The 13,125-nt window shown below is 44.3% G+C and overlaps 1 protein-coding gene across 1 annotated transcript in view; it reads left to right on the forward strand.

The window, feature by feature from the left end:
• Nucleotides 1-1,252: 1,252 nt before the first annotated feature.
• The window catches only part of BOD1L1 (biorientation of chromosomes in cell division 1 like 1), a 119,444-nt gene continuing 107,571 nt past the window's right edge, over nt 1,253-13,125 (forward strand). The window contains exons 1-3 of the mRNA XM_073609958.1: nt 1,253-1,464; nt 9,407-9,531; nt 10,573-10,763. Of these exons, the coding sequence (XP_073466059.1) occupies nt 1,348-1,464; nt 9,407-9,531; nt 10,573-10,763 (433 nt within the window). The 5' untranslated portion in view covers nt 1,253-1,347. The remainder of the gene's footprint in view (nt 1,465-9,406; nt 9,532-10,572; nt 10,764-13,125) is intronic.

The raw sequence follows: 13,125 nt of genomic DNA on the forward strand, positions 1-13,125 counted from the left end.
CCTGTCCATCTGTCTTTCTTTCTCTTTCTTTCCTGTCCATCTGTCTTTCTTTCTTTCTCTTTCTTTCCTGTCCATCTGTCTTTCTTTCCTGTCCATCTGTCTTTCTTTTCTCTTTCTTTCCTGTCCATCTGTCTTTCTTTTCTCTTTATTTCCTGTCCATCTGTCTTTCTTTCTCTTTCTTTCCTGTCCTTCTTTCTTTCTTTCCTTCTTTCTTTCTTTCTTTCTTTCTTTCTTTCTTTCTTTCTTTCTTTCTTTCTTTCTTTCTTTCTTTCCATCTTTCTTTCTTTCTTTCCTTCCATCTTTCTTTCCTTCTTTCTTTCCTTCCATCTGTCTTTCTTTCTTTCCTTCTTTCTTTCCTTCCATCTGTCTTTCTTTCTTTCTTTCCTTCCATCTGTCTTTCTTTCTTTCCTTCTTTCTTTCCTTCCATCTGTCTTTCTTTCTTTCTTTCTTTCCTTCTTTCTTTCCTTCCATCTGTCTTTCTTTCTTTCCTTCCATCTGTCTTTCTTTCTTTCCTTCCATCTGTCTTTCTTTCTCCCGGCCCCTTACCATGTGATCAGCTGTCAGCCAATGAGGAGAAAAAAAAGCTGATCATCGGCTCATCTGCAAGAAGCATGGGTCCCGAAGAGGAAATTATGCCTCATCTGTGCCACCTGACAGTGCCCACCAGTGGCACCTATTAATGCCCATGAGTGCCACCTATCAATGCCCACCAATGGTGCCAATCGGTGCCACCTAGCAGTGCTGCCTATTAGTGTATTGCCACCCTTCAGTGCCCATCACTGCCACCTATCAGTGACCATCAGTGATGCCTCCTCAGCGTACATCAATGAAGGAGAAAAATTACCTATTTTAAAATTTTTATAACAAAATATATATATAAAAAAAAAATTAATTCTGTCTTTTTACATTTTTTTAACAAAATATAAAAACCGCAGAGGTGATCAAATACGACCAAAAGAAAGCTCTATTTGTGGGAAAAAAATGATAGAAATCTCATTTGGGTACAGTGTTGCATGACAGCGCAATTGTCATTCAAAGCGCGACAACTCTGAAAGCTGAAAAGGACAGGAGGGGGGTTTAGGTGCCCAGTAAGCGGGTGGTTAAACCACAGAATTTTTATAGTTACAAAAAAGAAAGTAAAACTTATGGAAGCAATGGTAAGAAGCATGGTATTACAAGCTGTGCCTGTAGAGGGAGCTCCTCACAGAACACGCTCCCTCCCTTTCACGTCTCCTGGTCGCTCTTGCCTGGGACCCGCTCGCTCCCACAATCCCCCGGTGTTTCCGGGTCAGGTGTCGCGGCTGCGTTTGTTTTGGGTGATGAGCCCGGGGCATCTCGCTGCACAGTATGGCCAATCTGCCGCCCGGGGATCCTAAACTGGTGTCTCTGATCGTCAATCACCTGAAGAGCCAAGGACTGTTCGACCAGTTCCGCCGGGACTGCCTGGCTGATGTGGACACCAAGGTGAGGAGGGGGAGGGCAGTGCCTGCCTGTGTATGTGTGTGATGGGGGTGAGAGCGGGAGGAGCGGCCACTGAGTCAGCCTGGGGTGGCTTACGTGCAGCTTGGATTGTGTGTGTGTGGGGGGGAGAGATATTTCTCACCTGAGCTACCGAGCCCCTCCCCCCCCCCCGCCAGTCTGTACCCCTCTCTGTATGGGGGAGGGGCTCACATCTTCATCATCTCCACCTTGTCTGTGCTGTGTACACAATCCATGACTTGTCATTACACTCCTCACAGCAGCCTCATATCTGCTGACAGCACATGGACCCTGCATGTTTGGGAGGTCCCCTCTATGTGGGGTGGGCTGTGCATGTAGGGTGACCCTTGTATGTGAGGAGGCCTGTGTCTGTAGGGTGTCCCCTGCGTGTAAGGTAGCCCTTGCATGTAGTGTGTCCCCTCTATGTGGGGTGTCCCCTGCGTGTGGGGGGTGTCCCCTGCGTGTGAAGTAGCCCTTGCATGTAGAGTGGCCCCTGCGTGTCAGGAGGCCTGTGCATGTAGGCTGTCCCAGGGTGGCCCTTGCCTGTGGAGTGGCCCCTGCATGTGGCGTCGTTCAGAGCAGCCCGTGTGTGGTGGCATGGATCTCTGTATGAGGTATAGGGTGGCACTGGGTCCCTGTATATATTGCATCTGGTGGCACAGTTGTGGCATGCACTCCCAGTCCATATCATCAGTTTGCGCACACACAAGTGATGACATTAATAACATGACATTCAGTCCAGGATAAGAGCTGAGATGAAGACTCCTCATCCTATACTGCATTTTCATTTATAGAAGGAAGGGGGTGTTTTTTTTTTTTTTTTTTTTTTTTTTTACACAAAGGTAATCTAGGTAGCAGCAGGGGGAGGGAACATTTTAAGACTAGTTAGTACAGTAAAAAAAAAAGAAAAACTTGAATTGCGAGCATTATTTGTTCTGGAAACATGCTTGTACTCCAAAGCACTTTTATATCAAAGCAAATTTCGATATAACTTATAAACTCCAGATGATTCATTCCACAACCATTTATTCATAGGTTCTTCATTTTATAGCAAAGTGATCAGGTTGTATAAAACGTCCATCCACAAATGGAAGCCTACACAGGGGGATTAGAAGTAAAATCCAGGAGGAGCTACAGGGTATTAAAGAGATGAGAGGTTCCTCTAAGTGTAGCAATATGGTTACATTTAACAACTTACCGACCGCCGCACGACGATGTACGTCCAAACTTTGGCGGCGGATATCGTTGTTATGGCAGCAGCTAGCTGCCATAACCCCGGTATCCCCGTTTTCGTGCGGTGGCTGGCTTTCAGATAAAAGTGGTCCCTGCGGCGGATTCGCCGCAAGATCACTTTTATCGGTGGCGGGAGAGGGGCGCCCCCCTCCCGCCGCGATCTGGTGCCCTCCGCCGCTTACCGGAGCCGTCGGTAGCAGCGGAGGCGATCGCATCCATCTCCGTCCTGTGTCTGGAGACGAGTGAGGCCAAGATGGCGCTCACTCGTCTCCATGACACTGCTGGGCGGAAGCGACGTCAGGCACATTTTTTTCAAATGTCATTTTTTTAAATGATTTTTTTTTTTTTTAAATTGCATTTTAGTGTAAATATGAGATCTGAGGTCTTTTTGACCCCAGATCTCATATTTAAGAGGTCCTGCCATGCTTTTTTCTATTACAAGGGATGTTTACATTCCTTGTAATAGGAATAAAAGTGACACCATTTTTTTTTTTTTTAAACAGTGTAAAAATAAAATATTGTAAAATAAATAACAAAAAAATTTAAACCCCACCCCCCCCGTCCCGACTAGCTCGCGCGCAGAAGCGAACACATACGCGAGTAGCGCCCACCTATGAAAACGGTGGTCAAACCACACATGTGAGGCATTGCAGCGACCGGTAGAGCGAGAGCAATAATTCTAGCCCTCCTCTGTACTGCAAAATATGCAACCTGTAGAATTTTTTAAACTTCGCCTATGGAGATTTTTGAGGGTAAAAGTTTGACGCCATTCCACGAGCGGGCGCAATTTTCAAGCGTGACATGTTGGGTATCAATTTACTTTGCGTAACATTATATTTCACATTATAAAAAAAAATTGGGCTAACTTTACTGTTGTCTTATTTTTTTATTTTATTCAAAAAAGTGAATTTTTTCCAAAGAAAGTGCGCTTTTAAGACCGCTGCACAAATACGGTGCAAAAAAAAGTATTGCAACAACTGCCATTTTATTCTCTAGGTTGTTAGAAGAAAAACCATATATAATGTTTGGGGGTTCTAAGTAATTTTCTAGCAAAAAAAAACCCTGTTTTAAACATGTAAACACCTAAAATCCAAAACGAGGATGGTCCTTAAGTGGTTAATGAAGGTCCAGCATTTAGCAACTCACATGGTCAACCACTTCTCTATACCGCGCATAGTGATATGACGGCGGCAGGAACTCTTTGTCCCTCCGGGCCGCCGTCATATAATGTCTTTTACTCCCTGAGCCTCTAGGGGGCGCGTGCTGCGCCACTAGGCACCCGATGCACATGCTCGGCAGCCGCGATGTCCGCCGGGCACAGCAGGACCGTGAATCTGTGTGTTTAGGAGAGGAGACCGATGGTGTATTCCCAGTACAGAGGAACACCGATCAGTTTCCTCCCCTTGTGAGTCCCCGCCTCCTACAGTTAGAATCACTCCCTAGGAAACATAACCCCTCAATCACCCCCTAGTGTTAACCCCTTCCCTGCCAGTCACATTTACACAGTAATCGGTGCATTTTTTTTATAGCACTGATCGCTGTATAAATGTGAATGGTGCCAAAATAGTGTCAAAAGTGTCTGAAGTGTATCGCAGTCACAATAAAAATTGCAGATCGCCACCATTACTAGTAAAAAATAACAATAAAAATGCCATAAATCTATCCCCTATTTTGTAGGCGCTATAACTTTTGCGCAAACCAATCAATATACGCTTATTGCGTTTTTTGGGGGTTTTTTTCCCCATTTTTATTTTTTTACCAAAAATATGTAGAAGAATACATATCGGCCTAAACTGAGGAAATTTTTTTTTAAATGGGATATTTATTATAGCAAAAAGTAAAAAATATTGTGTGGTTTTTTTTTTTTTTTTTTTTCAAAATTGTGGCTCTTTTTTTGTTTATAGTGCAAAAATTAAAAACCGCAGAGGTGATCAAATACCACCAAAAGAAAGCTCTATTTGTGGGGAAAAAACATTATCAAAATGTCATATGGGTACAGTGTTGCATGACCACGCAATTGTCATTCAAAGTGTAACAGCGCTGAAAATTGGTCTGGGCAGGAAGTTGGTGAAAATGCCCAGTATTGAAGTGGTTAATGATTAAAAGGGGCACATGTAAATATGCAGGCATCCGGGGTAAAGCTGTCTACATAGACTATCCCCCGCACCTCCGGCTCTCACCGCTGTCGGTCTGCAATCTTGACCGGGAAGACTACCCTGCAGTAGAGCGATCTGAAAGCGAGGCTTGAAGAGTTCGGGGAGAGCAGTGTGGAAGAGATGACGTTGATGGCGGTGTGGAGGACGGTCTATGTGGACAGCTTTACCCCGGATGGCTGCATACATAGATGTGCCTGTTTTAATCAGCAGTTACGTGAGTTGCTAAATGTAATTATATTGCTACACTTAGAGGCTCCTCTCTTCTCTAATATACTCAGTTGTGAATAGATGCTACTTCTATATCAAGTCAAAATTTATGAAAAAATTTTGCTTGTCTTGCAAAACGCTCTCAAACAAAGTTACTCTCAAACCAAGGTTTTACTGTATTAAACATTCTACTTTAACCACTTGTCTACTGGGCACTTTCACCCTCTTCCTGCCCAGACCAATTTTCAACGCTGTCGCACAATTGCACGGTCATGCTACATTGTACCCAAATTAAATTTTTCTTTTTTTTTTTTTTTTTCACACAGAGCTTTCTTTTGGTGGTATTTAATCACTGCTGGGTTTTTTATTTTTTGCTAAAAAAAGACCAAAAATTTTGAAAAAAAACAAACCAAACTGTTTCATAGTTTGTTTATTAAGTTTTGAAAACAGGTAATTTTTCTCCTGGTGGGCACTGATGGGCTGCACTGGTGGCTACTGATAGGTGGCACTGAAGAGGCAGCTGCGGCTCTCTCTGAGGGGCCGATGTCCCTCTGACAGAGGCCGGTACAGATTACCGATCTTCTGTATAGATCACGTGATCAGCTGATCACGTGGTAAGGGGCTGAGATCGGTGATAACAGAGCGTGTCCCTTGTGATCCGCAGGGACACCCAGGCGGATCATGCACGGGAGGACGTCCTCCCCGCAATTAAGGCCCATGCTGTAACCGTCTTTCGGCTATAGAGTGGGCGGCACTAAGTTAAAACGCAACTTTAGGAAAAATATAAAGTTGGTGAACAGGCAGGATTTTTAATGCAGAAGAGACATATGTCTCTTCTGCATTAAAAGTTACTTGCTTTTCTTTCTGCCCCTGTACACTGAACAGCTCATTGTACAATTTCGGGAATGTCAAGATGAATGAACTCCTAATCATGTGTGGGAGTGACACCATCTCAGCTCAGCCAATGAAAGTGGCTGTCAATCTCTACCCAGAAGCTGGCTGGCTGCCTGAAAATGCCAGCCGCGGACTTCACTGAAGTGAAGGTAAGTATAGTTAGTCCTATGATCGTCAGCTTCATCTAATGGCCAGAATTCTGTATACTTTCTCATTGAGGTAATGCAGAGAACTATACTGCATTTTGACCATTAGATGGAGCTGACAATTGTAGGAATTAATCTGTTACAGAAAATATGGGGAAAATTCTTCTAGGCTACGTGAAAGTGTCATTCGTCCAATGAATGTTTTATAAGTAGACCCCATGGTGTATTTCATCATGTGATTTACTAGCTGTTCTGCAAATATTGTATAAGTGAAAGGTGGTGTTTGTAGGACATGCTTGACTAAGTGTCTAATGACCTAAGATGTGTTTCAGGATTAAACAAGATAAGTGTAGATTTCCCTAAATCCTCTTCTGGGACAGCAACCTGAGATGATTGGTTCCTCCCGCTATAGAAAATTCAAGCCAATATAGTGAAAACCCTCTTCCAACAACCCTTCCCCTGCCTCTTCCCATCCCTCAGTTATAGTTGTGCTTCCTAACATCCAGGAGCAGCACATCGTTTGTTCATCCTGACCAGATGGTCAGTTGATCAGTGGACCCGGTCTATCTGCTTTGTGTTGGATCAGACGGTTCTCCCTTTCTATCCAGAATTGCGGCCTCTGGCCAGTAAGCCCTGTCCTCCTTCTCCACCTTTTGGGGCCTATGTTATGATGATGTTGGGTGGCTGTCTCTGTGTGGAATCCTGAGCATTGCAGCCTAGTGAGCACATGTGGCCGGTCCAGGTTTGAGGACAGCTAGTAATATTAAAGTAAATCTTTTGTTGGAAATGTGTCATTAACCACTTCAGCCCCGGAAGGATTTACCCCCTTCCTGACCAGAGCGTTTTTTGCGATTTAGCACTGCGTCGCTTTAACTGACAATTGCGCGGTCGTGCGACGTGGCTCCGAAACAAAATTGACGTCCTCTTTTTTTTTTTTTCCCCACAAATAGAGCTTTCTTTTGGTGGTATTTGATCATCTCTGCAATTTTTACTTTTTGCGCCACAAACAAAATAAGAGCGACAATTTTGAAAAAAACGCAATATTTTTTACATTTTGCTATAATAATTATCCCTACAAAATATATAAAAAAAACATTTTCTTTCCTCAGTTTAAGCCGATCCGTATTCTTCTTCTACATATTTTTGGTAAAAAAAAATCGCAATAAGCGTTTATTGATTTGTTTGCGCAAAAGTTATAGCGTTGACAAAATAGGGGATAGTTTTATGGCATTTTTATTAATAATTTTTTTTTTTTACTAGTAATGGCGGCGATCAGCGATTTTTATTGTGACTGCGACGTTATGGCGGACATGTCGGACATTTTTGACACATTTTTGGGAACATTTTCATTTATACAGCAATCAGTGCTATAAAAATGCATTGATTCCTGTATAAATGACACTGGCAGTGAAGGGATTAACCACTAGGGGGCGGGGAGGGGTTAAGTGTGTCCTAGGGGAGTGATTTCTAACTGTCAGGGGGATGGGCTGGTGTGTGACGTCACTGATCTCTGCTCCCAATGACAGGGAGCAGAGATCGAGTGACACTCTCACTAGGCAGAACGGGGAGATGCTGTTTACAATGGCATCTCCCCGTTCGTCCTCTCCATGAGGCGATCGCGGGTATGCCCGCGGTGATCGAGTCCGCGGGACCCGCCACCTGACTCACGGAGATCGCGGCAGGCGCGCGCACACGGCAGCAAATTCAAAGTAACGTACAGGTACGTTACTTTGCGCAGCCGTGCCATTCTGCCGATGTAAATGTACAGGAGCTGGTCGGGAACCGGTTAAACTGCAACTAATGTAGAATAGCAGGCACATCCTGGAGCGTGTATATCCCATCCCTTTTCCTATTGGTGACCCACTCCTGTGTCTCCCGCTTTAGACTCTTTCTTTGTTGGGCCAGCCAACACAGGAGCGGGTTACATGTCTGAGTTCTCCAGTTTTGTGAGATCCCGGATCACTTGGTTAGAAATGGAATTTAGTAGGGCTGCAACTAACGATTATTTTCATAATTGTTTTGACTAATAATACAATAACCGATAATCACTACTATAAGGGGTTAATTTATACTGTGAAATGTATATCTCTCTATCGCTCAGGCTATATGCGCGTTTTAACTAGGAGTCAGACATGAAGGGTGGAAGAGATATATAAATCTTTTATAATGAAGAGGAACTGCAGTCTGCTCGCATAATTTGTAAGAACATCTTTGCTATTGTGAAGCTTCCCTCCAACCACTGAATATTATTAAGTAGTTCATTTTAACTGTGGGCAGCTTAAGCTGCTGCCTGTTCACTTCCTGGATTTACACAGAGGCACACCTCCAGCTCTCATTGACCCTCTTATGACTCAGCCCCCCCCCCCCCTTCCTGGCAAATTCTCAGGCTAGTGAGAGAGCTGTACATCATGTCCTAAGCCTAGGCTAATAACCAGACAATCAGGAAGTGGGCTGTATAAGGTATTTACTGGCAGAAAAAAATGTTTTACTATCCAAAATTAAAACAACAAAGGCAGAAGATTTAATAGAGGCAAGTTGAAAAAAATGACTGAAGTTCCGCTTTAAAGTAGTACTAAAAGCTGAGAATTTTTTTTTTTTTTCCCATGGATATGATCATTTTAAATATAATGCACAATACTGGTAAACGTTTACTTTGAATGTAACTGTAATGCCTTCTATTACCTCCAGTCTATCAACCTCCACCTTCTCTGGGTTCGGATGCTGATCTTCCCTGTACACAGTCTTTTATAAAGTGATTTTTTTTTTTTTAATTTCATTTGAAAACTACAAACATGTTCTAATTACCTGCTCTGTGTAATGGTTTTGCACAGAGCAACCCTGATTCTCCTCTTCTGGTGTCCCCCACTGACACTTCTGGCTCCTCCTGCCTTTAGAGTGCCTCAATAGCAGGCCAACTAATCAGCTGACCAACTAATCGATTATGAAAATAATATGAGAAGTTTCGGCCCTAGAATTCAGAGTGCTGCAGCATAGAGAGGACAGGTGATTGAAGGGACGTTGAGCGGACACACACACGACTACAGAGGTGCCGGGTGCAGTAGGTGGGCAGCCACAACCTGTCCCTTCAAGACACATTAAAAAGTCAGTATGACGTTGGACTTATCCAACTTAACCTTTTTAAGCCATCGCATTTTTAAATGTGCTGTAATTCCTAATGCTCTTTTAAACTAGTTGTCTTGCAGCTGGAAACTAAATATAGTAGTTGTTTTGCCTCTTGTATAATTACAATGGTTTAATATCCTCTCTCTTCTTGCTTTTTATGTCCTGTAGCCTGCATACCAAAATTTGAGACAACGAGTTGACAATTTTGTATCTAACCACTTGGCAAATCACACCTGGAGCCCCCATCTGAACAAGAATCAGCTGAGGAATAATATCAGGCAGCAGGTGCTCAAGTGAGTCATGTCTTGTACAGAAAATTATATATTCTACCCGTTTTTTTTCATTTTGCATTTTTTTTACTTCCAGTATTTTGCATTTACAGTGTACATTATTACTGGGTACCATTTATGTTCGCTGATGGTCTGACTGCTGCATGATCTTTTCTTGAGTTGCATGCCTGTGAGAACAGACCCTTTTCCCATTAATAATAAATAGGAAAATAGATTGGGTTAATTGTAACCCCAGGAGAATATCCAGGCAGATCATATCTTTTGCGACAGTTTCTACTTGCGTAGGTTAACTTGTACAGTGTTACTAATAGCAGCACCCAATGCAGACCGAGTAGGAAATCTCTCTTCTCCAGACTGGCATCCACTCAGCAATGCATTTGGATATTTGCCTAACTTCTAAGAGCAGACTTCTCCTGGCATCAAGGATGAGGTCTCTTGAGAGAAGTACTAAAACACGATGCAGTGATTTATTTATTTTTTAGTACCCTGTTGGCCGATCCCACCATCTATGATCTGTCTTCATTGCATAGAGAAGGGCAGACATCAGTGGTAACATCACTGGATCCAAAATGGGGTCAAGGTGCATGCTCCTTTCGCGTGGGTGCAGTGCGATTTGAGCCATTCAAAATGAATAGCTCAAATCGCACTGCAAAAAATTGCATGTAATATGAACAGGAATGCAGTGCGATTCCTATCCGAATCACATGTGGTTTCCCCAACCACTATAGCATTATTCCACCAAATGATCAACTAAGGAAAAGTTAGAAGACAGTAGCTCAAAGTAAAAATAATATCCATATAAACCTCCAAATATTAAAATTTCATTCAAATGAAAAACACACATTAGCTTGGTACTGCTGCTTGGGATAGTTTCTGCATACCCACTGCCACTCTCCTCTTACCCCACTGTGTGCAACTGACAGGTCTCGGCACTCCACCCATTGTTAGTCATAATCTGAAAACTCTGTTTTGTGGCATTTTTCCATCATTACTGCGACATACAGAATATATGTGTATCTTATTTATTTATTTATTTTTCTTCAGGTCTGGAATGCTTGAAGCAGGTATTGACCGCATTATATCCCAGGTGGTGGATCCAAAGATAAACCACACGTTTAGACCTCAAGTGGAAAAAGTTGTGCAAGATTTTCTGGCTACACTACATAACAAGGAGGATGCCAGTGCAAATCATGAGCAGACTGAAGAGAAGTTTGAATCATCGGTTTCTAACACTGGTACTTTTATTTTTCACTTATTTACAGGCATAGTCCAACTTTACATAAACTAACGCACCGACATTGAATTTATAAAAAAGGGGCATTTATTACATTTTCTTTCTCGAACATCACGGGACACAGAGCCACAGTAATTACTGATGGGTTATACAGGGTATCACTGGTGATTGGACACTGGCACACCCTATCAGAAAGTTCAACCCCCTATATAATCCCTCCCCTTGTAGGGATACCTCAGTTTTTTCGCCAGTGTCTTAGGTGATGGACGTGTAAAGATGTCCTGTGCTGAGCTCCAAAGGTGGAATATCCCATTTCCTATACTGGGGCGAACTGGATCCATTCAAAGTGTCTCTTTATGGCCGAATTGGATGGTACCCGGGCCTCGTGTCTGAAGAAAGGAGGCTTTACCTGTAACGCTTCTCTTTTTAGAGAGCTGGACTCCGCATATCAGAAAATGTTTTTCTATCCTTATTTCTAGCCGGGTGCTTTACAGGTCCAGAACTGCAGGATCGCCCTATTCGTAGGGGGCCCCAGTCTCTGACGGTTTTCTAAACTGAGCCCACCGTGAGAGGTGAAGATTGGGTCTGTACAACAGAACCCTGCGGCAGGATAAGGTAAGAGGAGATTCCACAGAATGTTTAAATTCTAGTAGGTTTTCTCCTTTAAAGTAAATGCATGCTATGCCTATTGTGACCACCGGGGACTGCCAAGAGCACATACCTTGTCATGCTGATGTTGGCTCAGTGTTCTTATGCTGCACAGCGTCTCCGACTGACTCCAGATAGGATGGATGGGGGGATTTCTCATCAGGGGTGTTGTCGCCCCCCCCAAGCAGGGGGAGGCCACAGGGGTCTGAAAATCGGTTATACACCGCTCGAACGCCGCTGCCATTACAGGCGGGCACCATCACTACCGGCCCCTTTCCTTCCTCCCCCTCTCCCAGCCTTCCTCCATATTAGTTCCGGAGGGTCGGCCAGCGTGGGAAGCTTAGACTCCCAGGTGCTTAGACTCCCACTCAGGCCAGCTGCAGGCTATTAAAGCAGTCTGTACAGGTGCACACAGCCTTTGGAGGGACACAGAGCTGACAGGTCGCATGTATCTCCACCTTGTTGCTTTGCACTATGGGTAGAAGAGGTTCAAACACCCCAAGAACCAGAGACACTAGGGGATCTTGGTCGGGTTCTGAGGACCCCCTTTCTGCAGCATCCCCCGCACTGGGTTTCCGTTTTGTGGTGCAAGGTTGTTTGGAGATGACTTGGATGACTATATCAAGAAAATCTCTGGTGGGAAAAGTACTCTCTTACCTGTCAAGAAGAAGAGTAAGCGTCTCTCTTTCAAACGGACTCTTTCCCCAGCGCCAGGGGCTTCAGCCTCCAGGCAGTCTCGACGGCCTCCTCCGTCTGGGGTCAGAAACAAGAGTCAACCCCAGGAACAGAAGAAGCCTACTAGGCAAAACACTAAGACCTCTACATGAAGGGGTGCCCCCGCTCGCTCGAGTGGGGGGAAGACTGCGACAGTTCTCAGAGCTCTGGCAGGAGGACTTCCAGGACAGATGGGTAATCTCCACGGTAACCTTAGGGTACAAGCTGGTGTTTCAGGAATTTCCCTCTCCTCGGTTCCTCAGATCAAGTGTCCCCAGAGACCCAGAGAAGAAGCAGTCGCTCCTTCTAGCATTAGAGCGACTTTTGTCGCAGGAGGTCATTATGATGGTTCCCGCAAAGGACCAGGGATTGGGCTTCTATTCCAACCTTTTTACGGCCCAAAAACCAGATGGGGGATGTCAGACCCATTCTGGATTTAAGGGATCTGAACCAGTTCCTAAGGATTCAGTCTTTCCGCATGGAATCAATTCGGACAGTAGTCTCCACCCTGCAGGGAGGAGAATTTCTGGCATCGATAGACATCAGAGATGCATATCTGCATGTGTCCATTTTTCCTGCTCATCAGAAGTTTCTGCGCTTCGAGATAGGAGGGCGCCATTTCCAGTTTGTGGCTCTGCCTTTTGGGATAGCCACTGCACCTTGGGTGTTCACAAAGGTCTTGGCCCCTCTTCTGGCCAGGTTAAGGGCCCAGGGTATAGCTGTCATAGCATACCTAGACGACCTGCTACTAATAGACCGGTCGGTAGCTTCCTTGAACGGAAATTTGAGGACCACAGTCAGGTATCTGGAACACCTGGGTTGGATCCTCAACCCAGAAAAATCTTTCCTAAAACCAGTAAGAAGACTGGAGTATTTAGGTCATAGATACAAGCCAGGAGAAAATATTTCTACCGCAGGCAAAGATCACTGCTTTAAGAGAGCTAATTCTGGCAGTCAGGACCAAGAAGGGTCCTTCTGTCCGCCTTTGTATGAGACTACTA

This window comes from Aquarana catesbeiana, linkage group LG01, assembly GCF_042186555.1.
Source record: "Aquarana catesbeiana isolate 2022-GZ linkage group LG01, ASM4218655v1, whole genome shotgun sequence".
In the NCBI taxonomy this organism is placed as follows: Eukaryota; Metazoa; Chordata; class Amphibia; order Anura; family Ranidae; genus Aquarana; species Aquarana catesbeiana.